At 31.1% G+C, this 24707-nt stretch overlaps 4 protein-coding genes across 4 annotated transcripts; 2 read left to right on the top strand and 2 right to left on the bottom strand.

Annotated features, from left to right (window-relative positions):
- Positions 1-490: 490 nt before the first annotated feature.
- On the bottom strand, positions 491-7083 carry LOC128389479 (sterol regulatory element-binding protein cleavage-activating protein-like). The gene is made up of 10 exons (XM_053349077.1): positions 6305-7083; positions 5783-5943; positions 4428-4999; positions 4156-4314; positions 3670-3845; positions 3499-3597; positions 3321-3397; positions 1263-3231; positions 966-1181; positions 491-885 (listed from the first exon to the last, which is right to left on the bottom strand). The coding sequence occupies exons 1-10, from the start codon at positions 6926-6928 to the stop codon at positions 631-633; spliced, it is 4308 nt and encodes a 1435-aa protein (XP_053205052.1). The 5' UTR covers positions 6929-7083; the 3' UTR covers positions 491-630.
- A 131-nt stretch (positions 7084-7214) lies between these two features.
- On the top strand, positions 7215-9364 carry LOC128389485 (uncharacterized). The gene is made up of 6 exons (XM_053349085.1): positions 7215-7439; positions 7534-7593; positions 7685-7809; positions 7872-8244; positions 8309-8526; positions 8593-9364. Exons 1-6 carry the CDS (start codon positions 7352-7354, stop codon positions 8881-8883), a joined length of 1155 nt encoding a protein of 384 aa, XP_053205060.1. The 5' UTR covers positions 7215-7351; the 3' UTR covers positions 8884-9364.
- A 133-nt stretch (positions 9365-9497) lies between these two features.
- On the top strand, positions 9498-11279 carry LOC128389483 (uncharacterized). The gene is made up of 6 exons (XM_053349083.1): positions 9498-9690; positions 9809-9868; positions 9948-10072; positions 10135-10510; positions 10574-10791; positions 10859-11279. Exons 1-6 carry the CDS (start codon positions 9603-9605, stop codon positions 11186-11188), a joined length of 1197 nt encoding a protein of 398 aa, XP_053205058.1. The 5' UTR covers positions 9498-9602; the 3' UTR covers positions 11189-11279.
- On the bottom strand, positions 11063-12829 carry LOC128389486 (alpha-methylacyl-CoA racemase-like). The gene is given in 3 exon segments (XM_053349086.1): positions 11063-12019; positions 12022-12391; positions 12462-12829. Coding segments are annotated over 3 exon segments (1143 nt in total). The 5' UTR covers positions 12570-12829; the 3' UTR covers positions 11063-11354.
- Between the last annotated feature and the right edge of the window lie 11878 nt (positions 12830-24707).

Here is a 24707-nt window from a genome sequence, read left to right as displayed (position 1 = left end):
ATAAATTATATCAATAGATCCGTTGGAGTACAATTAGTATTGAAACATTTTCTCATTCTGATATCACGATAAATGAGAGGCACAAATTTAATCATGAAAGACCAAATTAACTGGATGAATTAATTGTAGTTCGGTTAATTACCATCTTTAATTGTTTTCTATGACGATTAATTCAGATTATTTGATAATCTTTGGTAGTTTATTAGTATTTCCAATAGGAGTAAATTCCCCATAAACATTACCCTGAATTCACTTGACAATCAAAACAAACCAAGAAATTCAAGTTACGTCATAATGGAAAAGGGATTTTATCATAATTAGCGATAGTAACAATTTAACTCTGATTCTAATAATAGAATTAGTTTTAATTCTGCTGCACTTAATTCAAGTTGAGATGATTAAAGAATTGATTTAATTGATTGTTTTTCAAGTTCCATTGAATGGTTGATAATAGAAGGTTTTAAATTACTAGTAGCAATTAAACTTCATCTTTTTAAAGTTTAGTTTATATTACAAATGTAATTGATTTTATTTAATGATTACATTAGTTAGAGAAACAAAATTGACACAAAAAATTGAGATGATTATTACAATAATGGTTGATGATTTTGATGATAATTGTTGTTTAAATCAATCACTTTTCTGGGTAACACCAGGAAAGTGAATGATGCAAATGTTTTTCCCATAATCGGCTATTACTGCTCGACTTTTGTTCGCAATTCGTAAATTCTTGATACAAGAACTTTTATTATCTCCAAATGAGCTTAAGTTAATTATTCTTAGAGGAGTAGCTTCACTTAAATCCCATAAGATGAGATGATCCTCTTTGGCAGTGATCAATATATTAGGTGTCAAAGGTACCATCCCACAGCAAAATGATCGTTGCTACGAAAAAAAAATAAACAAATGAATAAATTAACTGTCTAAATGATCAACTGATTCTAACGGTAAAATTTTGTGCTTACATTTGGTAGTGAATGAACAAGATGACCTGAGTATTTATCCCAAATGTTGATTTTATTATCTGTCCCTGAGCTTATCGCGTATAAACTTGTGGTAAGAAGTGCGGTCACTGCTGCGTCTGCATGAGCTTCCAAGTTGAATAAACAAGTTCCTGTGGTCAAATCCCAGAGACAAACTTGACCAACTTTACAACCACTTAGTGCTGAATTGGATGTTGTCTTTGAAATGAGAGAGAAAAATAAAGATAATAATTGTTAATAATTAGTTGATTGGTATCATGACGTAAATGTTTGTTTTACCTTATCAATTTCAAGGCAACTGATACCACCAAAGTGCCCATGTAGAGTGTAACTACATGATCCTGTTTCCAATTTGAAAACTTTAATTAAATGATCTGCACTTCCGGTTATTAAATGACTAGAGTCTAATTGTAGTGCAGTTATGGGCTGACTGTGGGCACGAATTGAATGAATAAGATAAGTATTGAGCATTTGCTTTTGGTAGGGTTGTTGATCTGATGATGAGGATGAGGATGATTGAGGTGGAGTGTTAGTATTATTTATGTAAGTCGTTGAAGATGAAGATGAAGATGATATTGATGATGATATGGATAAAGATGTTAATGTAGATGATGAAGATGATGATAAAATATAACAGCTATTATTTTCTGGTCGAAAATGATTCTCAATTTGATAGATTTCACAAATACCATTTAACCGACCGATTACCAGTTTACCAGAACGAGCTTTAATAACGGTTATTCCGGTCACACATTCTTGATTGTAGTGATTAAGACCTGTCAGTGTGTCCCAAATCTCAAAACGACCTTCGGCACAACCAACTAAAATAAATCTCTCATATACATCAAGACACCAAATCTGTTGAAATGATAGATTAGATTCACGTTTAAGATTTGCCGTAATCTCGTACGGATTAACGTCGATATCACTGGAAGCGGCAGCGTTAACAATCAGTTCAGAGATAAGATTTTTAGATGAATTGAGGCGAGAATAGAAGGGCTTAAAATCGTAACCGATTTTCGATTTGTCAACTGTTGATTTCGAGATACGATTGTTAATCAAAGTGGATGGATCAAAATTTGAAGGTAGAAATGATTGTTCAACACAATCACCTGAACTTGTGCTTGGTGATGAACCATAAGTTGAATCAGATGAGAAACTAGAACTTGGCTTATGGTGAGGTTTAAATGTTGATGTTGTTGCTGCGGTTGCCGTTGTTGTCTGCTTGTTTTCATCAAGTTGAATTAAGTCCGTTGATTGTGATCGTTGGATTAATAGATGACATTCACCAGAAAGAACATCCCAAACTCTGAGATCACCCTCCATGGAGCAGGAAACAACATAAGGTGATTCATTTGAACATTCAACCATTTCGATTTCATCTTGATGAGCTTGTCGTTTAACTAACATGGTTTCCAAGAAATAATCGTCAATCTTGTGTCGTGAAATGTCTTGACCTTTAGATTGATTACTAGATGACCATGAGCTTCGCCACTCATCGTAACGACGGGAACACATACACCGATACATGGTAACCAAAATGTAGATGATAAATGTAAGCGTAGGTGTGGAGAGGAGTAAAGCGAGGAGAATCTCTCTAGGAGACCAATGAGGTCGATTACTGAGATCATTTGATGCATCGTAAGAAAATTCATCCCAATCATCGTTCTGGTCAAAAGAAGCATGAATACTACCAGGATATAAAAATTGTCGAAATATTTGAGGATCACTTTCTGATGGATGTCTAATCTTATGTGCCTCCGTTGGATCAACGGGTATGGCCAAGTGAATTGGTGGCAGGAAAGATAAATATTTTCCGGAAAGGGAAATGTTGTAAAAGCCGAATAGAGTAAACCAATTGTGAGAAGAAAGTAATTCTCGTGGATCTCTGTTAGAGTATTTTAATCGATGCTGTGAAGCCTCATAATCGTTTTCTTTTAATGTTTTAGATGTTGATTCAATCGGAGCGGGAATTTGATGGGAAACTGATTGTTGTGCGGATAATTTAGCGTCTTGAGCTTTTATCATTGGTTCGTCATCAGGTTGGTTGTAATGGTCTGAAACTGTTGATCGATAGAGTAAAATACTAATCCAAACAATTAAGGCCATCATGAGAAATCTGTGAGCCATTCGAGTGCGAGTCCAAAAATAAACTAATCTTAATCTTTTGGGTAGTTTCATGTGGCTTGATTTGGACCAATAAGAAATTGAATTTAATCGAGATGAATCCGAATCATATGGATGAGATCTGATGATGAAATTAAGATAATTATTACATGTTTTTTAAGTTACTGTTTCCGTAATTAGATTATTAAAGATAATTGTTATATCACATACCCTTGTTCAAATGCTTGATTCATTTTGTTTTTAGAATCATTTGCTGAGTGAGATGTTTTCTTGGGTCTCCCGTCGAGCTGTTGTTGCATATTAAGCAAAAAGATAAGAAAACAAAGTGTTAAGGAAATTTACTACATAAGCACCAACAGTAGTGCCAATTAACATTATCAAGACTCACCTCGACTCTTTGAATGTCCACTGAAAGTAGCGTAATAAAAATAGTCATTTGGAGAAAGAAATCACAAAGAAGAGCGATCATGCCAAAGAGACAGAATTCCTAAAGTAGATATTAAAGATAAAGACTAATTAAGAAACAGAAAAAAAATCTTCATCTAATTGGCAAACATACTTGAATCACAGGAACAAAAGTAAAGTAACCAAATACGCAAAGTCCTAATTCAGCGATAAGATTTTTGTTCATGGACCAACCTTCACGACTTAGTCCTTGAGCTACTCTAACTTTAACGTCCAAATGGGCTGGAGTCGCAATAACGGATTGAGTGAGTACCAAAATATTTTCTAAGCCTGATCAGGGTAAAGAGAGTAAAAAAATTCATTATGAAATTTTTTCTGTTTCCATATACAGTTGATATTGATTACATAATAGTTTTCGAAGTTGCTGCATATAAATTAATTATCTTCCTGGTGAATGATTTTTATAATTATGATTTATATGATGAATGATCATAGATAATCATCGAAATGGCGATAATGATGATGGTGAGACAGAGAAAGAGTAGATTTGCTTTTTCATCTATTCTTTCTGTCAATTGAGAATGCAAATCGAAAACTAATATGATGATTATATGACGACCAATCAAGAATCGAAACATACCAATTATAACAATGAGATATGGGAAAATCTCACTTCCATCAAGAGTTGGATTAAAATCAAACCATGAGCAGATTCCGAGAGTCATAAGTAAACACATAACAACAGTAAGGACAGAACTCGCAGCTAAAGCCCATTTGCATTTGATAAGATCAATTTTACCTAAAATCAAGAAAACGTCAATATAATGAAAGAAATGATAAGAAAAAGTATCAATTAATTGGATAGCTTGAATTGGGGAGATAAAATTAACATGAAAAATCAGTTTAACTCACGAACTGAAAAGTAGATATAAAAAAACAAAAAGATGTAGCAACCAATGATTGGTGAACTAACGGAAAAAGTGAAACTATTTTGAAAATGAAGATGAGTAACAATTGGAGGTGAATCAGATGAATAATCAGCAAGACCATTGGTATTGTTATTCTTATTGTCATCATGACGATTCTCCCAAAGTGGATTAACAGGATAACGATCACGAAGTTGTTTACGTAAATTTTCAAAGAACATTTTATTATAACCCGAAAATGCAATGGTAATAGCAAAGGTTAATGTTCTTTGTCGTGTGCGAACGTAAAAAGGTCGGATTCCGGTTTCCATCCATGGTACACCAAATAGAATCTCTCTCAGGTTACCTGAGTCAAGGTAACTAAAGTCTTTAGTATTGAAAATGGTCTTGATTATGGTTGCATCCTGACGGAATTTGTCTACATCATTTTTCCAAATATTGGCAGGAGAAAAAAGAAGGCAACTGTATCTTGGAAGTATATTGGAAGCAGAATTGTCTGAATAACCAATTGGCTCATTGATTTGAAGGCAAATATCGTTCAGGCTCACTGATTTAGATCTGTCAATGAAAAGAAACAAAATTGAAACAAAAGAAGAAAGAAAAGAAAAGATTAATATCTAACATAAAGTAAATAAACCAATATAATTGTTAATTATGAGTAATTTAACTGTTAAATGTAATGATTATTATTCAGGAGAAAAATGAGTAAATTTATAAATAGAATAAATAAAAACACCAATAGTAGAAAAAATTGTTTGGCCTTGATTATTTAAACATAATCTTGTTAAACGGGTTACGAGAGAAATGATTTTATGCCTTATAACTAATTTCAGTTAATTGAATACAAAGAACTTTCCTTTGCCATACAATTTATCAATTGGATAGAGTAATGAAATGATTACGATCGTTGAGAGTCACAATTATCGTAGGCAATTTCCTCATCTGTCATTTATCTAAATGTAATTGAGCCTCAATTCCTGTGAAAAACGAAAACTCAATTTCATAGAGATTTGATAATATTATTTGTAAATATAAAGAATATGAATGAATTTTGGATTATTTTAGTGACAAATTGCTACGAGCATGAAAGTTTCAGGTTGTTGTTTCTCAATAATGGTTGAAATATTGAAGATATTAACTTATTGATTACCTTGAAATATTAAATTGGATGAGAGATTAATTTTACTTTTCAAGTTAGTAGATTTAAGTGTAAAAGTGTGAATACATAATGTGTATTATCATGGGTAAAGGGATTAAGCCAGAACGAGAAGGAGAAAAAGATAAACAAGAAAGCAAAAAGGAGGGAATATACATTGTCAATATAAATGATTAAATTCTTACCCTGAATCTGTTTGAAAATTAGATAAAAATTCAAGAATAGGGAAAACTTGTGCCAATGGTGCACGAATTGCATCCATAAGAATATGATTGTTTTTCCATGGGATAACAGCGGACTTTATGATAATCTGTTGGATAATTGCATAAGGTGCTCCTGATTGGAACTGTTAATAGAAATAGTGAGTAACAAACAATTCGATTAGATTATTATTATTGTTTTATCACAGAGAAAAATTAATTGGAAAGGTAGAAATTAATGAGAATGATGATGAAACACAAGACACACGAACGAGGAGAGCAAATGTTTAAGTAGAAGAAGAAAAAAACAAAAAGATGAAAAATCAAACTGATTGATGGATTGTTATTATTATTATTATTCCATAGCCGTTTTTGTACTATACAGGGTGTTAGGTGATGGAATAGCACTTGTTTTAATTTGATTATAGTTCATGTTAAGATCATTAGAGACCGATGATCATTAGATTAGAGAGAAAAGAAAACGTGAAAAGAAGGAAATTTTCTTACCCATCTTGGTGGATCTTTAATAACCTCCAAATTGGGTTGATGTTGATGATTGGGATAATGATGAGGATGAGATGAATGAGAATGATGATTGGCTGAGTAAGAAGATGATGAATCTTTTACGGGTTTACCATGAATATAAAAATTGTCCAACGGGGTTACATACTTTTGAAGATAATTATTGGTAAATGAGTGAATACCCAAAATTGGATAAACACAAAAGGAGAAAATTGTAAAAGTGAGAAGAATAATCAACCATGGATAAGTCGAACAGAGTAAACCATATTTATAATAGATATTGGATACTTTCTCTTTTATCTTTAAAGAAGGTAAAGTAAGACTAGACCAACGAGATGATAATGATGATGATGAAGATGAAGATGAAGATGATGAGGTTGAGGTTGATGTTACTTTTGTAATTTTCTTTCTAGATGAAGATCTTGATGGAAATAACCATCTCCAGGGTTTATTAAACTCCCACCATTTTGATGGACCATCTCTTAAACCAGTATCATTATTGGTTAAACGACAATTAGGCTCAGAATCATTTCGATTTAAATTGTTAACTCCGCCGCCCCGATCACTTAAACAAACCAATGGTTGTGGTTTATCATAAACATTTGCCATCAATGTTTACACTTATCAACAGCATTCCAAGAATATCATTAAAAACCTTACACCCGAAACGATCTTAATCCCAACTAAATATTTATACAAAAATAATTGGAAACAAAAATTTATTTATAAACCACAAATTGTAATTAATATTATTTCATTCAGGAACTTGTAACAACATTTAATCAACAACAGAAAAAAATTTCCAAAAATGAAAACTCGATACATCGATTATCGATTAATCGAACTTGTAAATTCGATACTATTGATCTTATGTTCATTCAATTGAATCAAATAATTTGATTCAAATTCAAGAAATTGACTCTTAATCATCAACAACTTGTTGACAACAATTATCTCGGTCATTTTGTTTTCCCTTTTAATTTTATGGTTGGCATTTTAATCCAAAGAGCTCAGGATAGTTAGAAGATTAATATGAATCTAAATGATTTACCTGATGATTGTTTACTTTTGATTTTTGACCAATTTTCTGATCTTGGTTCGTTTCCGAAGTTAACAAAAGGTAAGAAAAAAGTAATTTTTTATTGTTTATCTTGTGGTTACAGTTAATTTGCTAATTAATTTTAATTGTTTCTTCTTGATCTATGGATAATTAGTGTGTAAACGATGGAGAGATTTGGTTCAAATAAGACTACGCAAAGTTATCTATTTGAAATGTAAGTTCAATGATAACTGATGATTTATTTTGCAGTTTTTCTTGTTGATTGTTGATTTTTATGACGATTTGTTTTTATTTTTTAAATTTAGATATTGCTACTTCTTCGCTAGAAGATTTTCGTGTCAAGCCTAAATTGTTTGGTAAATGTATTCTCTCTAATGACCTCGTGCTTCTTGAGAGTATTAAACTCTCTCAATTTCTGCCTAATGTTAAGGTATGAAAAAGACTAGAAAATTTAATCCCAATTAATTGATTTAATTTCTGTTTTGTTAAAAGAAAATTAACTTCTACAAATTTAATGATTACGAACAATGCTTATGCTCAGCATTAGCGAATTTACTTGCCACTGGAAATCCAATCACTCAACTGATCTTCACAATTAATGATCAAATTTTTACGCATTCATGTCCAATCATGAAGAATTTGTTTCAATTCATAATACCCTATTTGGAAAATATTGAACATTTAATAACTAATGTTAATCTTCTGGTGGAAAATTATTTTCAAGCTTATGGTAATCACAACAAATTGAAAAGTCTTGGTAATCATTTAGATTTATCGATAGATTTGTCCCATGTTTTGAATTTCGCCGATTCCATGACCAATATTGAACTACTTTTCATCGATAGTAGAAATAGTGAACATTTAAGTAAGTTTTTGCTTCATCTCTTGATGTTTGTTCAGTTCGAGAATTTTTTTTATCCCTTTTTTAGATCGTATTTCAACCTACGATGGACCAATTTTCGAGAAGCTTGAATCTCTCTATATCTTTAATTGTACAAGGCTATGTTTTATCACTCGAATTCTAGACTTTTGTCCAAATTTAAGAAATCTCACTCTGATCTTTACTCAGAACACCGAAAGAATCCAAATAAATAGTGACATTAAAAACGACAATTTACAAGGATTATTTATCACTCTTGGTTATTCGGTTAGTCCCTGATATCGATCATCACTTTATTTTGATTATTTTAATTTTCTTTCATTTTTATTCTAGTATGGATACGATATAATTCCAATTGTGGAAAAATTTCCTAATGTTCGATATCTTAGAATCGATGGAACCTTAACGGAATCACAATTAACTAAAATTATCAGACTACTTCCTCATTTATCAGTATTTGTGATTTCTGATGGAATCAATTATTCGCCAACTAAGGCTGATCAAATCAAAACATTTTGCCGATCAAAGAATTCAAACATCAATGTTTTCTATCAATGTTATCTCACTGGTTTAGAAAATAACGAACTTTATAAAAAGTTTCGAAACTCATTTAAACGTTTATAGTTAACAATTTACAAAATAAATTGTTGTATCACAATTCTCGTGTATTGAATGAGAGTTTTGATAACAAACATTTAAGGTGAACAATATGATTCAATAACATGTTCTTACCTGAAAACAAAACTTCAAGATAATTATTAACGATTAATAATTGATTGATTTTTATAGTTTATGTTTTGAGAAAATAGAAATAAAATTCTCGATTGTAATTGTATCTTCCTTTTTAATTGTATCATTGTTGTGATGATTACCATTAGAATTATCTTCGTTAATTACATTAGATGAACATTTAGATAATTCTGAACCATGGGATGAATTGGAAGATGTTGACAATGGAGGTGAAATTGAACTTGAAATAACTGGATCAGGTGAATACTAAATGATAATCGTGTTGATTTAACACAATTAATATTGAAGTTGATTGTCACCTCATCGTTAACTTTTTCATCACAATCAAGCAACAACATTGTAACAACATTTAAGCAACAATAAAAATTAAATTTTTAAAATTTAAAATTTTCCAAAAAATGAAAACTCGATTAATCGAACTTGTAAATTCGATACTATTGATCTTATGTTCATTCAATTGAATCAAATTCAAAAAATTAACTCTTAATCATCAACAACTTGTTGACTACAATTCTCTTGATTATTTTGTTTTCTTTTTTTATTTAATTGTTGGCATTTTAATTTAAAAAGCTTAGGACAGTTAGAGGACTAATATGAATCTAAATGATTTATCTGATGATTGTTTACTTTTGATTTTTGACAAATTTTCTGATCTTGGTTCGTTTCCGAAGTTAACAAAAGGTAAGAAAAAAGTAATTTGTTGTAGTTATAAGGTAGTTAAAAGTAATTGTTTATCTTGTGGTTACAGTTAATTTGCTAATTAATATTCATTGTTTCTTTTTGATTTCTGGATAATCAGTGTGTAAAAGATGGAAAAAATTGGTTCAAATAAGACTACGCAAAGTTACCTGCTTAAAATGTAAGTTCAATGATTCATTTTGCTTTGTTTTTCTTGTTGATTGTTATGACAATTTGTTTTTATTTTTTTCTAAATTTAGATATTGCTCGTCACTCGCTAAGTAACTATTGTTTCAAGATTAAATGGTATGGTAAATGTATTCTCTCTAATGACCTCGTGCTTCTTGAGAGTATTAAACTCTCTCAATTTCTGCCAAATGTTAAGGTATGAAAAAGACTAGAAAATTTAATCCCAATTAATTGATTTAATTTCTGTTTTGTTTAAAGAAAATTAAATTCTCTGATACACGTGATGAGGTACAAAACTTATGCTCAGCATTAGCGAATTTACTTGCCACTGGAAATCCAATCACTCAACTGATCTTTACATGTTCTTCTATAAGATTTTCGCATTCATGTCCAATCATAGAGAATTTGCTTCAATTCATAATACCCTATTTGGAAGATATTGAACATTTAACAACTAATGTTAATCTTCTGGTGGAAAATTATTTTCAAGCTTATGGTAATCACAACAAATTGAAACGTCTTGGTAATCGTATGGATTTATCAATAGATTTGTCCCATGTTTTAAATTTCGCCGATTCCATGACCAATCTTAAACTACTCTTCATCAATACTTTGTACCAAAATAGAGAGCATAGTAAGTTTTTTAATTCGTCTCTTGGTGTCTGTTCAGTTTGGTAATTTTTTATCCCTTTTTTAGATCGTATTTCAACCTACGATGGACCAATTTTCGAGAAGCTTGAATCTCTCTATATCTTTAATGGTAGTAGGCTATGTTTTGTCACTCGAATTCTAGACTTTTGTCCAAATTTACGAAATCTCACTCTGATTCTTCCTAAGTGCACCGAAAGAATCCAAATAGATAGTGACATTAAAAACGACAATTTACAAGGATTATTTATCAATCTTGATCATTCGGTAAGTCGCTGACGTCGATCATCAAATTTATTTTGATTATTTTAATTTTCTCTCATTTTTATTCTAGTATGGATACGATATAATTCCAATTGTGGAAAAATTTCCTAATGTTCGATATCTTAGAATCGATGGAACCTTAACGGAATCACAATTAACCAATATAATCGAACTACTGCCTCATTTATCAGTATTGGTGATTGATAATGGACTCGGCCACTCGCTAACTATTGACAGTTTTAATCGAGTCAAAACATTTTGCCGATCAAACAAGTTAAACATCAATTTTTTCTATCAATGTAGTTGCCCTGGTTTAGAAAATAACGAACTTCATAAAAAGTTTCGAAACTCATTTAAACGTATAAACGTTAACAATAAAGTTAACAATTTTAATCAATAAATTGTTGTATCACAATTATCTTGTATTGAATAACAATTTGATTCAATAACATATTTTCAACCTGAAAATTAAACTTCAAGCTAATTATTGACGATTAATAATTGATTAATTTTTATATTTTTAGAAAATAGACTTGAATTAATTGGGTTATTTGATTAATATTTGATTAGAGTTTCGAGTTGGTCAGAGGAAGAGCAACAATATTGTTCTCTATTAAATAGTCGATTTCTGTGTTTTCAAGTTGATGATCAACGAGGAAATCACGAAGATTATCTATTTGTCTTTCGACTAAAACTGGATTAGCTGTGGTACGATTAAGTCTTGGTGCTGGAATCGGTGATCCATCGGAAAGAAATGATTTCGCTTCCTTGTTGTGACTAAATTGTGACGCTTCGTCAAAATTGACCACTGGCGTGACACAAGCATCAACATCTCTGAAGATTTCGATCCACTCGTTTTGTGTTTTCTTTGAAAATTTTTCTTCCAATTGCTGTTTCATCGCCGGGTCGATTATTCCAGGACTAAAATCGCCTTCAAGACCAACCTTATCAACCAATCGGGCAAAGAATGGAGGTTCCAATGAACCAACAGCCATGAATTTCTCATCCGCTGTTTTATAGACTGAGTAAAACGGAGCTCCACCATCGAGAGTATTTTCACCGGGTTTGTCGTTATTAGGCCAAATGAATGAGCTAAGAAATGGATGAGCTTTTGACTCACGAATCCACGTAGCTAGATAACTACTGCCTTCGGTCATATTTGCATCAACCACTTGACCAAGACCCGATGTGTTTCTCTCCACCAAAGCCATGGCTATTCCAAGTGCACACAAAGCCCACCGGCGGCGAAATCAGCAAGAAGATTAATCGGCGGACGAGGAATAGATTCTGTCCCTGAATCTTTGAGTAACGAAAGAACCCCTGACACTGCGAGATAATTGATATCATGACCCGCTAGACGTGAAAATGGACCTTGTTGACCATAACCAGAAAGTCGAGCATAAATTAGACGTTTATTTGATTTCATTAGTTGTTCAGGCCCTAATCCCATTTTCTCCATGACCCCAGGTCTGTAAGGTTCGATCAAAACATCAGCCTTGGAACAAAGTTTCTCCATCAATTTGATCCCTTCCGAACGTTTCAGGTCAATTTCAAGGCCTTTTTTGCCTCGACTTAGTAAACACTTCAACGGATCTCCTCCGATCTTGCAAAAGAAATCAACAAAATTGATTAAATCGCTAAATCAGTTACCAATTTATTGTCAACTAACTTACCTTATCAACTTTAATAACTTCAGCTCCAAAATCACTTAAAATTAACCCACAAAAAGGAGCTGGAGCTAAACCAGCCAATTCGATTACTTTGATATTTTTTAAAGCCATTCAAGCCAGAGATTTAAATCAATTGACGAAATTGGAAAACTAATTAATTAAAAACAAAAAATACAACAAATTCTGTACTATTAGTGAATGATTTCCTTATTCTAACAGCTGATTAAGATTCACTTGAATAATGACTTCAACTTGAAACTTGTTTTTATCATGATTAATTGATAAATTGACGAGGAAAGACAATCCAAAAGGCAGAATGGAACAATTAATTTTATCTGAGCATCTTTTAATCCTAATTCTTGAGCTAATTTTTTCCTATCAGATTTGGAGATGTATTAATACTTGGAAATTGTCCCTGGAAATTTCTTTCTAACCCTTATCTCTGAGCGACAGACAAAATCGCTCGTCTCTTTATTCCGCTTCGAGGTCTACCTCTTGAATGGGAATTCAGGCTAAGAGATAGCCAAGGATCAAATTTTTCTGATGGTCATCATGCATCAGGATGATGGCTTTTAAACAGAGATGATCACAGGACTGGATTAACAGGGAATCGAGGATCGAGTCTTTCGTTGACCTGGTTGACCGATCAACATTATTATTACCACTTTTATACTATTATTATTGTTATTATTAACATCTGATGAGAATAATAATGAAGATGAAGATGAATATACCGAATCGTTGTGATTTTCTTATGATTCAAACGACTTAAACCAAAGAGTAACGAGTTTTTTACTCTTTGGCTTATTTCCAATTAGTATACAATTAATTGTGAATTATAATTATGAAGCAAAGATTAACTAGTCCAGTCCATGATAAAATTGATCATCTGCCAATCAAATCAAGATATTTATGATTACCTGATTGATAAAAACTTGCAGCCATTAAATTATTTTCACTATCATTTAATTTATCTTTTAATGATTTGATCCATTGGTTGAAAGTAACTGTGATGATTTTGTTGTCGGTGGGCAGAGGTTCATTTAACTGTATTTTTGGTTTGGAATAGTTTGCATCAATGGACTTGATATAATTGTATTGTCGTGATGATTACTATTAGAATTATCTTTGTTAATTACATTAGATGAACATTTAGATAATTCTGAACCATGGGATGAATTGGAAGATGTTGACAATGGAGGTGAAATTGAACTTGAAATAACTGGATCAGGTGAATACTAAATGATAATCGTGTTGATTTAACACAATTAATATTGATAGATTAGCTCAGTTTAACCAATGTCCAACGTCGGATCACTGGAATTCTGCAAGAAGGATTCTGAGATATTTGAAAGGAACAATAGATTTGTCTATTCATTTTGGAAATATCTCGAGTGACGTCAACGTCAGTGACGCTGACGACGTCAGTGTCAACTTGGTTGGATATGCGGACGCGGATTGGGCCATGGATAAGAAAGACAGTAAAAGCTACTCAGGATATTGCTTCAAATTGGGAAATGGTTTGGTTGCCTGGAATTCAAAGAAACAATCGGTTGTGGCACAAAGTTCGACGGAAAGTGAATACATCGCTTTGTCAGAACCCACAAATGAGGTAACATACTTAAAGCAATTGGTTGATGAGATTGGTTTTGGAAGGAACGTCAGTCGTCCCTTTGTTATTTTTAATGACAATACGTCAGCGATAAAATTAACTGAAAACCCGATGTTCCAAAAAGAACCAAACCTATTGCTTTAATTTTTTTATCATTTTGTTTTTGTAGGTGTTAATTGTTTCTATTTCATTTAGGATTTCATGTATTTCTAGTGTTTCTTTACATTGTTTGTGTGTTTGTTTATTAATTTCAATATTAATTGTGTTTTCTTCCGCTATCGAATTCATTAGGTAAGCTAATTGTCGTTGAATCCTACAAATTACCTTACATTAAAGGTTATATTTCTTGACCGCATTAAAAAACCCTAGTTACAGGGAAAAAGCTTGGTCTTGTATTTCTATTTCATAAAGTAATCGTAATCATAGTCTACACTTCCCAATTTCTCCGTTAATTGTTCTTGGAAATGGGGACAATCGTAAGAGTTTGATATGTGTTCAAAATTCTCACAGTTGAAGCAGCATTCTTTACTGTGGACACAATCAGCTGGGTAATGTATTTCTCTACATATGAAACATATTTTAAAGATACAGATTTTAGCAGATCCAAAATGTTCGAACTTGAAACATCGTTCACATTGTCTTACTGGATTTACGTCATGTGGTTCCATGGGTCCAAGTGAAGAGAATATAATACCTTTATTGTATTCTATAAATTTTCGAATTTTAGGGTCGACTTCCAGTATAATCTGCATGAAGGTTTTGTCATAGTTGGTCCAGTTTATGTTAACATTTGAGTCGTCAGGCCAAGGATTTTGTGCCCTGAGTGACTCGAACCATTTTTCCAGGATTTCGTCTAAGTTACCAATTTCGACTTTTCCAATATTGTAATCCAGTTTAATCAGCGGTTTGTCAGCATCATATTTGATAATTAACTTTGAGTCTGGTATCATTAATCCTTTGAATAATTGTTTCTCTATCCTCAGTGTTTTCAAATGTTAACTTGATTTTTTTATTATAGATTATTCTTTCCATCTTTATATTTTTGTTTTGTTCGAGCCATGGGTGGATGAATTTTAGTAATTCTGGTCCTGAAGTTGTTCGTTTTTCACTTTTAATTGTAATAAAATGTCGGACTGGAAGATGTTTAACGTGAGCCAGTTAGTGGGAATATCTTGAATTTCCATTTTGTATGACAACTGTATAAAAGTATCTTAACTGATTCTATTTATTGTTGATTTAACAATGAAGGTTTGTTGATTAGATTTTTCTATTTATACTCTTTTGTTAGTATTTAATTACTTATGTTTCAATTTCAAAATCCATTATTTCTATAAGTTGTAGTCGGCATAATTGAAAATGTGTTAAGTTAGTTAATTTTTTATATTTCGCGGTTCAATAGGTCATATTTTGTATATTTTTGTTATTTGACTCTTTGTTTTTTATTTGTCTACTTCTATAAGATTTATTTATGTTCTATATGTAATTCGTGATGTCTATTGGAATTAGTTATCGTGTAAGTCCAATTGTTAACGAACTTGCTATCTTGGACGTAAGTTCAGTGAAAAAGAGTAATATATTGATTGCTAAAGTGATGGTTAACAATCCGTGTAAGTTATCGCGGAAGGATTGAAACTCGCATTGGTAATAGAATCATTTTGAGGAATCGAGGGGAGTAATTAAAACTCCATACGGTAAATTGAACGCTTTGGATCATCTAGACTTGGTTTCATGCGACAATTGTTGTAGGTTTGGACATACAAAGGTAAAGTGTCATCGTTTAACTGTTTTGGATACTGTTCGGAGCGTCATAATAGTCGTCAATGTGTCAATCGAGGTGCGACAAAGTGTATTAATTGTAACTCTATTGAGCATAATGCTTTTAATCGTACTTGCCCAGTTTATATTAGATTCCTAACTGTTAATTTGGAGCAGATAAATCATGATTATGTTTATTTAATGATGTAATTTTGATTAAATTGGTTAAGCTTTTTCCTCTTTAAGGAATAAAGGAGGTTTTTTAATGCTGGCTTAATAAAGTTTTAATAATTGTCTTAAATGGTTAATTGTTATTTTATCATTTTGTATTTCGTGAATCGTTTTGGTAAGTAATCTGAAGGGTTAAAATCAAATGATGATGAAAAGGATACAATTTAATATTTAAACTAATTGTTAATCAATTTATATTTGATGGTAATAAGGTTTGATTTCGCTTCTTGTTTTCTTTTAATTAATTCATTAAATTGTAATCTCAAGAGTTGATTGATCATTAAGATGGTGATGGTGATAATCATTGAATCAAACTAGATCGTCAAAGTTAAGTAACAAGCACTTAATTTCTTAGAATTAATAAATTATTTCATCTAAACTAAGGGATCATTGATTAAAAAATTGATCTTCAGGTTGGATAATTTATATTATTTACTCCTTGTAATTGTGATTTTGTTTGTCAAAATAAAATGAATTTGTTGTTGTTAATTTGTTCATAATAATTAAGTCAGGTAATTTAAAATTATTTGACAATAATTATTTGGTTCCTATTGCTGATCATTAAAATGTTTCTCATTTTAATTTACCTTTGGTTAAAGGTTAGTGAATTGTTGATGATGGGAGTTAATTGCCATATTATTTTGAAGCTATTATATTTGAATATTTTAATCTTATTTATTATTGTTCTAAACTAATTGCATTCAATGATTTAAAGCACATGAGGATTAAATCTGTTGAGCCTTAGCCTGACCTAACCTAATCTTAACCTGATGCTGTTGACCTACCGGTTGATCATCTAACCTTAAAAAGCGATTGATCAGTTAACCATCGGTGCTAATTGTAACTAACACTTATCTATGAATGTGATTAAACTGATCTCATCTTATTCGATGTATCGTTACAATGATTGTCAATTTGATTAAATGAAATATTTTTTACCTTATTAAATAGAAAGACTTAATTGTGTGGTTTAATTATTTAACAGAAACGATGAGTATAATAATTCAGGTTAAAGTCAAATCAGTTAGATAATTAACAATATAAAATTCGAGGTTTAACCATTTTTATTTTAGAATTTGCAATTTTGTTAATTTTTGCTTGCATATGATGGGTTTCAACAATTGATTAACGATTATTTAATCTTAAATAATTTGTATTTATAAATACAATGTCATTGTCAAAATTAATTGTTGGCTCTAAATTAACTTTAAGATCATTAACATTACAAGCATTAGAAACGAGATTATTAGACAATTAAGATATTTTTCACCAATCAAAATGTGATTGTATTTGCAAGGAGGTAGTAATTTTTAATTATTAGTTAATTGTTATCATTGATTCGCAGGTAAATGAAATGAATATTGACTTATTGTTCATGATTGTGTTGATGATCCAAATGGTTGTGACTTTCAATTGTTTATAGTTAATTGATCAGCTCTGAATTATAAGTGACCTAATAGTTACCAGGGTAGATGGTGAGTAGATTAATAAAATTGTTAATCTTGTCATGGTTACATCATATTATCGGATCAATGATGATACCAAGTAAACCCTTGATTCCTCATTTGATGTTTTGTTAGTAAATTAAAGTTTAGAGCATTAAGTTCTCAAATCAGAGAGTTTAATAGAAGATTGAGTTTTTCTTATTTAATGAAATATTAGTAATAGTAACTATTAATTTATGAAGATTTAATTTATTGTTTTGAGGTTGGAAGGTAATTTTTAAGTTAGATAAATTGAAATTTGAAAATCGCAAAAGAGTAAGTTGTTACCATGGTAACAGCTTAGCTTTAGTTGGCCTTTTTTTGTTACTTGATCTGTGTATAGATTTCATTTGTTTTGGTAAATCATTAAAATTTGTTTTGACTGATCATTTAATTAGTTTTAGTTAATAAATTTAATTGTTTTGTAAACAGTAGACTTAATGCTTTCGGTGAGTAACAAAGTGTGAAGTAATTTGAAGGGTAATTAATATTAATTCTTTGTATCCATTCACTAACAAATTGTTTGATTTACGAATTCAAGCTTCCATTTGTTATTTAAAGCTTTTTCCTGTGAGAATGAGCCGAAATGTTTTGGCCACACTATTATCACTTTTGCTTGATGATGAGAATTTAAAGATGTACATCGTTCGACCTGAGGATATAAAAATCGAGGATGATCATTTGAAGGTGCCAATAATTGCTCATTGCATGGAAAAATTTAAGGAGAAAGCTCGTGCAACAGTTTATATTGGACATGTTGAAAATATCGAGTCCTTGGATCCACTTTTCTTCATTTACAGACCACTTGTAACGGATTCTGATGATGCTCTGGTAAACAATCTTTGTTATAATATGAGCTTGAGAGATGGTGATTTTTCATATGTGAGAAGTAAAGAAACTCATCATGGGAAAGTTTTGGTTTTCTCTGTTAAGTCAGAGTTTGTTTCCTCTATTGTAAATTCAGGTTAGTAATTATTTATTTTGTTTCATTTTTGATTTCAAGATTTCAAATTGTTTCTATTTTAGGTGGTACTTTCAATTGTAATGGTTTAGGTATATCCATTTATACCTACACTGGATTGTTTCATTGTGGTTTTTGCCACAAAAGAGTTAAGATTAATCATCTTGTTGAATGTCCAAAGCAACTTTTATTATAATTTTAACAAATGATAACCAAAATTACTTTACGCATTTAGACAATTACAAATCGAAATAATTAATATACAAAGTTAGATTCAATCAGTTATTAAATCAGTGATTTATTTATATATTTAAGTTGATTAATCTCAACAATTTTATTACTCAATTTAAATTGTTCAGTCAATTGAATAAATTAAATTGTTGGATAACTCTCATAACTCTGGATAACTTGTTGGATCATCTTCGTTAACTGTCACAATTCGGGTTATGTTGGTAGTTTATGATTCTTTACTCTTGATTGATGGTTAACTTTCAATCGTTTTCAGGTTATTTTTTAATTTAGTTCCAATCATGATTAGTAATCGAATTAACCACAATTAGTAAATGATTAACAGTTCTCCACAATATTAACTAATTATTCAGTGAAATGATTAGGTAGCAATTTAATTGACTTGCCCACCACCCCATAGACTAATTACTCCCTTAATCATGATGATGATGATCGCAATTGATTATAATTGTTTGTTTATTCTTCCCATTGATCAGTTTATTGTTTCATTTATTAGATTGGGAAAAAGTCGTTTATCTTATTGATTAAAAATTGATTGTTATTATTGTATTATAACAATTTTCATCGTTCTCATCTCAACAACTAACTTTAATTGTCAATTTAATTGAGAAACTTTTATAACTCGTCTTGTCGTTGTTAGTATCATAAATGTTTAATGGATTAAAAATCGTATTAACAATTAGTTAATTGTTGATTTGATTCATCATTTATGTCATTGATTATGTTTGCTTCTTACAATCAACAATTAGTCAACATATTTGATTAGTTTATCTAATCAATGGTGATACTTTATTGTAACAATTAACCTTCATACACTAATCACATCTTATATTGGCCAAGTTTTGTTGTTATATTGATTTAATTCAATTAGATTAACCCAATAGATTGTTACAATTAGCGATTTAACCTTAATTTTTTTTTTTTGAGCAATTAGTGTAAAACTAAATCAACGATCAACACTAATCACAATTAGATTTTGTCAGACACTGAGTTAGTTGATCTAATCAATGATGATACTTCATTGTAACAATTAACCTTCATAAACTAATCATCATCTTATATTAGCCAAGTTTTGTTGTTATATTGATTTAATTTAATTAGATTAACTCAACGATGATCTTGATCAACCGGAACTGATTTAGTTTTAAAATCGTTCATTTAATTCAGTACATCCTGCTTCAATTGTAACTGATTGTAATCACAGTCACAAGATTATTTGTATTACAACAATAAATTATTACAATTAACGATTTAACTTTAATATTTTATTTCTCTCTCTCTCTTTATTGGTTAATTGGTTTCTTCCGAGGAATTAGTGTAAAATTAAATCAACAATCAACACTAATCACAATTAAATTTTGGCCGATACTAAATCTAGATGATAATAATAAATAATTTCAATAATAATAATCAACAATTAATGATAACAGTTAATAAGTTTGATGATTCAAACACCAGTAGTTCAATTAATAATAACATCATTTCAATCATCAAATCATTGGATTGAAAAATATCAACAATTAGCTAATTGTTTATATTTTGTATTAGCTAAATAAATTTCATATCAATTTGTTCTAATAATTAGATTGTTTAACTCAAATTGTTACCATTCAGGATTGTTATGTTTACATTATGTTACATTTCTTTTCCTCTTTTTAAGGACAATTGAAAAATCTGGTGAATAATGAATGGTGAATTGGTGAACAATATAATAACAAGACCTTGATATCATTTGATTTCACGTTTATTTGTATTTTCTAACTAAGTTGAATTGGATTACAAGATTACAAGATTATTAGTCTAACATTAGTGATCATAAAGATTCGGGAAGAGAACAGAGAAAAGGAAAAGAAAATTTTTGATTGGTTTTGTGGGTTTGCTGGTTGATTTGTATTGGTTGATGGTAATTCGAATTTCTGGTCCATCGATCTCATTAATGGCTTGGATCAACTGTGGATGTTAATAATCTCAGTATGGTAAATTCTCCCTTACTTTTGTTTACATATTCATATTTCAGCAAGAGACGGACATGATGGGTGATTGCTCGGATGCCTGAAAGGTTTACCTTTCACCAAACAAGTTCGGCCGGTGTTAATCGACAGAAATACGATTGTCCATGGTATGGTCGATTACATACTGACACATATCATCCACCGTACAGTCATGACGCATTCCATCTCCTTCTGGTAAGAATAAATGGCATATCAAGCATTGTTGCCATCCAATTTTGTCTGTGATTTCCGCTCGAGCGTCATTGTTGAGGAATAGAGTAAAATCATTTGCAACAATCAAGCGTCTTTGATTTGATTTGAAGGAAATCAAGTTCCTGCCACCAAATGTATTCAAGGTCTCTTCCCGGGCTGTAATTGTTGAAGCCAACATTTTCGATTAAGTCGCTTACAATTTCATCGATCGGTATTTGATTGCCAGTGTATAAGAGATTATATGTCGGGATCGATGTTAATCTGCTGAAGGTCACTCTTCACAATCATCTAAGCTGTGAATTAAGATCTCAGAGCTAAGTTTGTCTCTTAACATTGTGAACCTCATCCCATGTGGTCTCTCATAAACTGTACCGGATTGGAGCCAACTCTCAACTGTTTCATTCAGAAAGAAAGAATTTATTGTTTCCGTCTGGGATGCTCTTCCATTTGTAATTTTATCTCCACTAGGGCCAGCGAGGTATAATAATTGAATATAATATATTCAAGCTGTTACCCAAGGCATGGAAATTGTTTACCGGAACCAGGAAGTGTACTAATTGTGGTGGTAGACATAAACCTGATACATTAAAGTGCTCGAAACTTGTTGTTGAGATCATCCATGGTACTGGTTTGTTTAATTGTGAGAACAGGAAGATCTTGTTAGATTTTGTCTATCGAGCTCATGCATCGAGTCAGAATTAATAATTTAAAATTCGATAATTTCAAAATATCGTATTTCGGTGAGATGAGCGTTAATGATTGGAGGTGGAGCCAATGGTTATTCAACCCACTTATCGTTGACGTCCATTAGCTCAAAATGTGAAAATCAAGCTGAATGTTGTGTTAATTGAGCACCCATTTGATTGTCTCAAGTCCTCCAGTCATTCCTCTGTCGATGTTTACCCTTTCAATGAAGACCTAACCTAAGCTAATTTAAACAAACACAGGGATAAGTGTGTTGAATAACTATTAGCTTCACCTCCAACCATTAACGCTCATCTTACCCGTATTTCAATTTAATTTCAATCTTTTGTTATTCGTTTGGAATCAAGAAGCTAGATTAGTTTAAATTAAATAAATCTCGAAATTTTTGGTATTTTTGTCTTAGTTAAAGTCTTAATTATTCAATTTTATTTTAAAATTTCAAATTTAATTCTAGTTTCGAAAATGATTTTTGTCAAAAAATTGTTAAACAGAAAAGCTTGTCCTGAAAATTTCTAGTCAGAGTTAGTGTTAACTCAGTGAAGTAATTTGCTCTTTAAAATGTGGATATACCTTTTGTTTGTTTTCCTTTCATTTATTTTGTTTATTTTTTGGTTCTTTAATAAATTGTTCTTGTTACATGAGTGAACCGGACGATATGATTTGGAAATGGATATTAGTTTGAACAGTTCTAGGGTAAAATTAACGAAACCAGAGTGAAAGGTAAGAATATTTTTAATATGTTAACTCATCAACAAAGAAATTGATTATAATATTTTTGAAGAAATGAAGGGAACATTTGACGAGAAGGATGTTTTTCTATTCAACCATTTTGGCTTGTACAACTGTAATCTGTGTAAAAGTCGCTTCAATCTTGGACATGATTGTGATTTGGTTCGTCGATGTCACTTATGTATGGAGCCGAAACATATCCGAGATTGTAAAAGATGCGTTATAAATTGCAGAACCTGTGGATTAATACATCGTAAAGGTGCTGAGAGGTGTCAGAAACTAATGAGAGACATTTATCGTTATCTCTCGAAGAGTGAATTTAATTTTGATGAGGTTTATATCGATTTTTTTTTGATGCTTAATAAGTGTATCTGATACTTTCTTTCGTTTTCTTAAAGAATAATTTCAATCTAATACTTTAAAGTTTACTTTTCTAGTTCTTTGTTTTGTAGTGAATCACTTGATGCTGCTTAATAAATAAAATTTATTATATTAATTTTCGGCTTAAACGTTAGAGTTCCTAATTTTGTTCAAAATGTTGTCCAGTCAACATATTTTGTTGCTTCTTTTTATTATGTTATTTTTCTCTTTGATAGTTAAATTTGTGATTGTAAAACTAATTAATCATCATTTTTAAATTATTGGTAAGTATTTTAAAATTTTGATTCTTTAACGTTGGAAACTTCTTAGAGGACAAGGGCGCCTTAAGCCTCACGAAACAGAGCAATAACAGGTCTGATTCCCTTAGTTGTCCGGGGCCGCACGTGCTACACTGAAGTGGTCACCGTGTAAAATGTTTCCTGCTCCGAAAGGTGGGTAACCTTGAACCCATTTCGTGATGGGGATTGGGCATTATTGTGCATGAACGAGTTCCCAGTAAGCGTGAGTCATTAGCTTGCGTTGATTACGTCCCTGCCCTTTGTACACACCGCCCGTCGCTACTACCGATTGAATGATTTAGTGAGGACTTCGGACTGGTCAATCTAGACTATGAGGTAAAACTTAGAGTCAGATTGTGCTGGAAAAATGTTCAAATTGTTTGATTTACGAATTCAAGCTTCCATTTGTTATTTAAAGCTTTTTCCTGTGAGAATGAGCCGAAATGTTTTGGCCACACTATTATCACTTTTGCTTGATGATGAGAATTTAAAGATGTACATCGTTCGACCTGAGGATATAAAAATCGAGGATGATCATTTGAAGGTGCCAATAATTGCTCATTGCATGGAAAAATTTAAGGAGAAAGCTCGTGCAACAGTTTATATTGGACATGTTGAAAATATCGAGTCCTTGGATCCACTTTTCTTCATTTACAGACCACTTGTAACGGATTCTGATGATGCTCTGGTAAACAATCTTTGTTATAATATGAGCTTGAGATGGTGATTTTTCATATGTGAGAAGTAAAAACTCATCATGGGAAAGTTTGGTTTTCTGTTAAGTCAGAGTTTGTTTCCTCTATTGTAAATTCAGGTTAGTAATTATTTATTTTGTTTCATTTTTGATTTCAAGATTTCAAATTGTTTCTATTTTAGGTGGTACTTTCAATTGTAATGGTTTAGGTATATCCATTTATACCTACACTGGATTGTTTCATTGTGGTTTTGCCACAAAGAGTTAAGATTAATCATCTTGTTGAATGTCCAAAGCAACTTTTATTATAATTTTAACAAATGATAACCAAAAGACTTTACGCATTTAGACAATTACAAATCGAAATAATTAATATACAAAGTTAGATTCAATCAGTTATTAAATCAGTGATTTATTTATATATTTAAGTTGATTAATCTCAACAATTTTATTACTCAATTTAAATTGTTCAGTCAATTGAATAAATTAAATTGTTGGATAACTCATAACTCTGGATAACTTGTTGGATCATCTTCGTTAACTGTCACAATTCGGGTGTTGGTAGTTTATGATTCTTTACTCTTGATTGATGGTTAACTTTCAATCGTTTTCAGGTTATTTTTTAATTTAGTTCCAATCATGATTAGTAATCGAATTAACCACAATTAGTAAATGATTAACAGTTCTCCACAATATTAACTAATTATTCACAGTGAAATGATTAAGGTAGCAATTTAATTGACTTGCCCACTCAATTCCCCACATAGACTAATTACTCCCTTAATCATGATGATGATGATCGCAATTGATTATAATTGTTTGTTTATTCTTCCCATTGATCAGTTTATTGTTTCATTTATTAGATTGGGAAAAAGTCGTTTATCTTATTGATTAAAATTGATTGTTATTATTGTATTATAACAATTTTCATCGTTCTCATCTCAACCTAACTTTAATTGTCAATTT

The sequence above is a fragment of the Panonychus citri genome, unplaced genomic scaffold (assembly GCF_014898815.1).
Source record: "Panonychus citri isolate SS breed McGregor unplaced genomic scaffold, ASM1489881v1 Contig00108, whole genome shotgun sequence".
Classification (NCBI taxonomy): domain Eukaryota; kingdom Metazoa; phylum Arthropoda; class Arachnida; order Trombidiformes; family Tetranychidae; genus Panonychus; species Panonychus citri.
The sequence above is the reverse complement of the archived record's forward strand: the minus strand, read 5'-3'. Positions and strand labels throughout refer to the sequence as shown.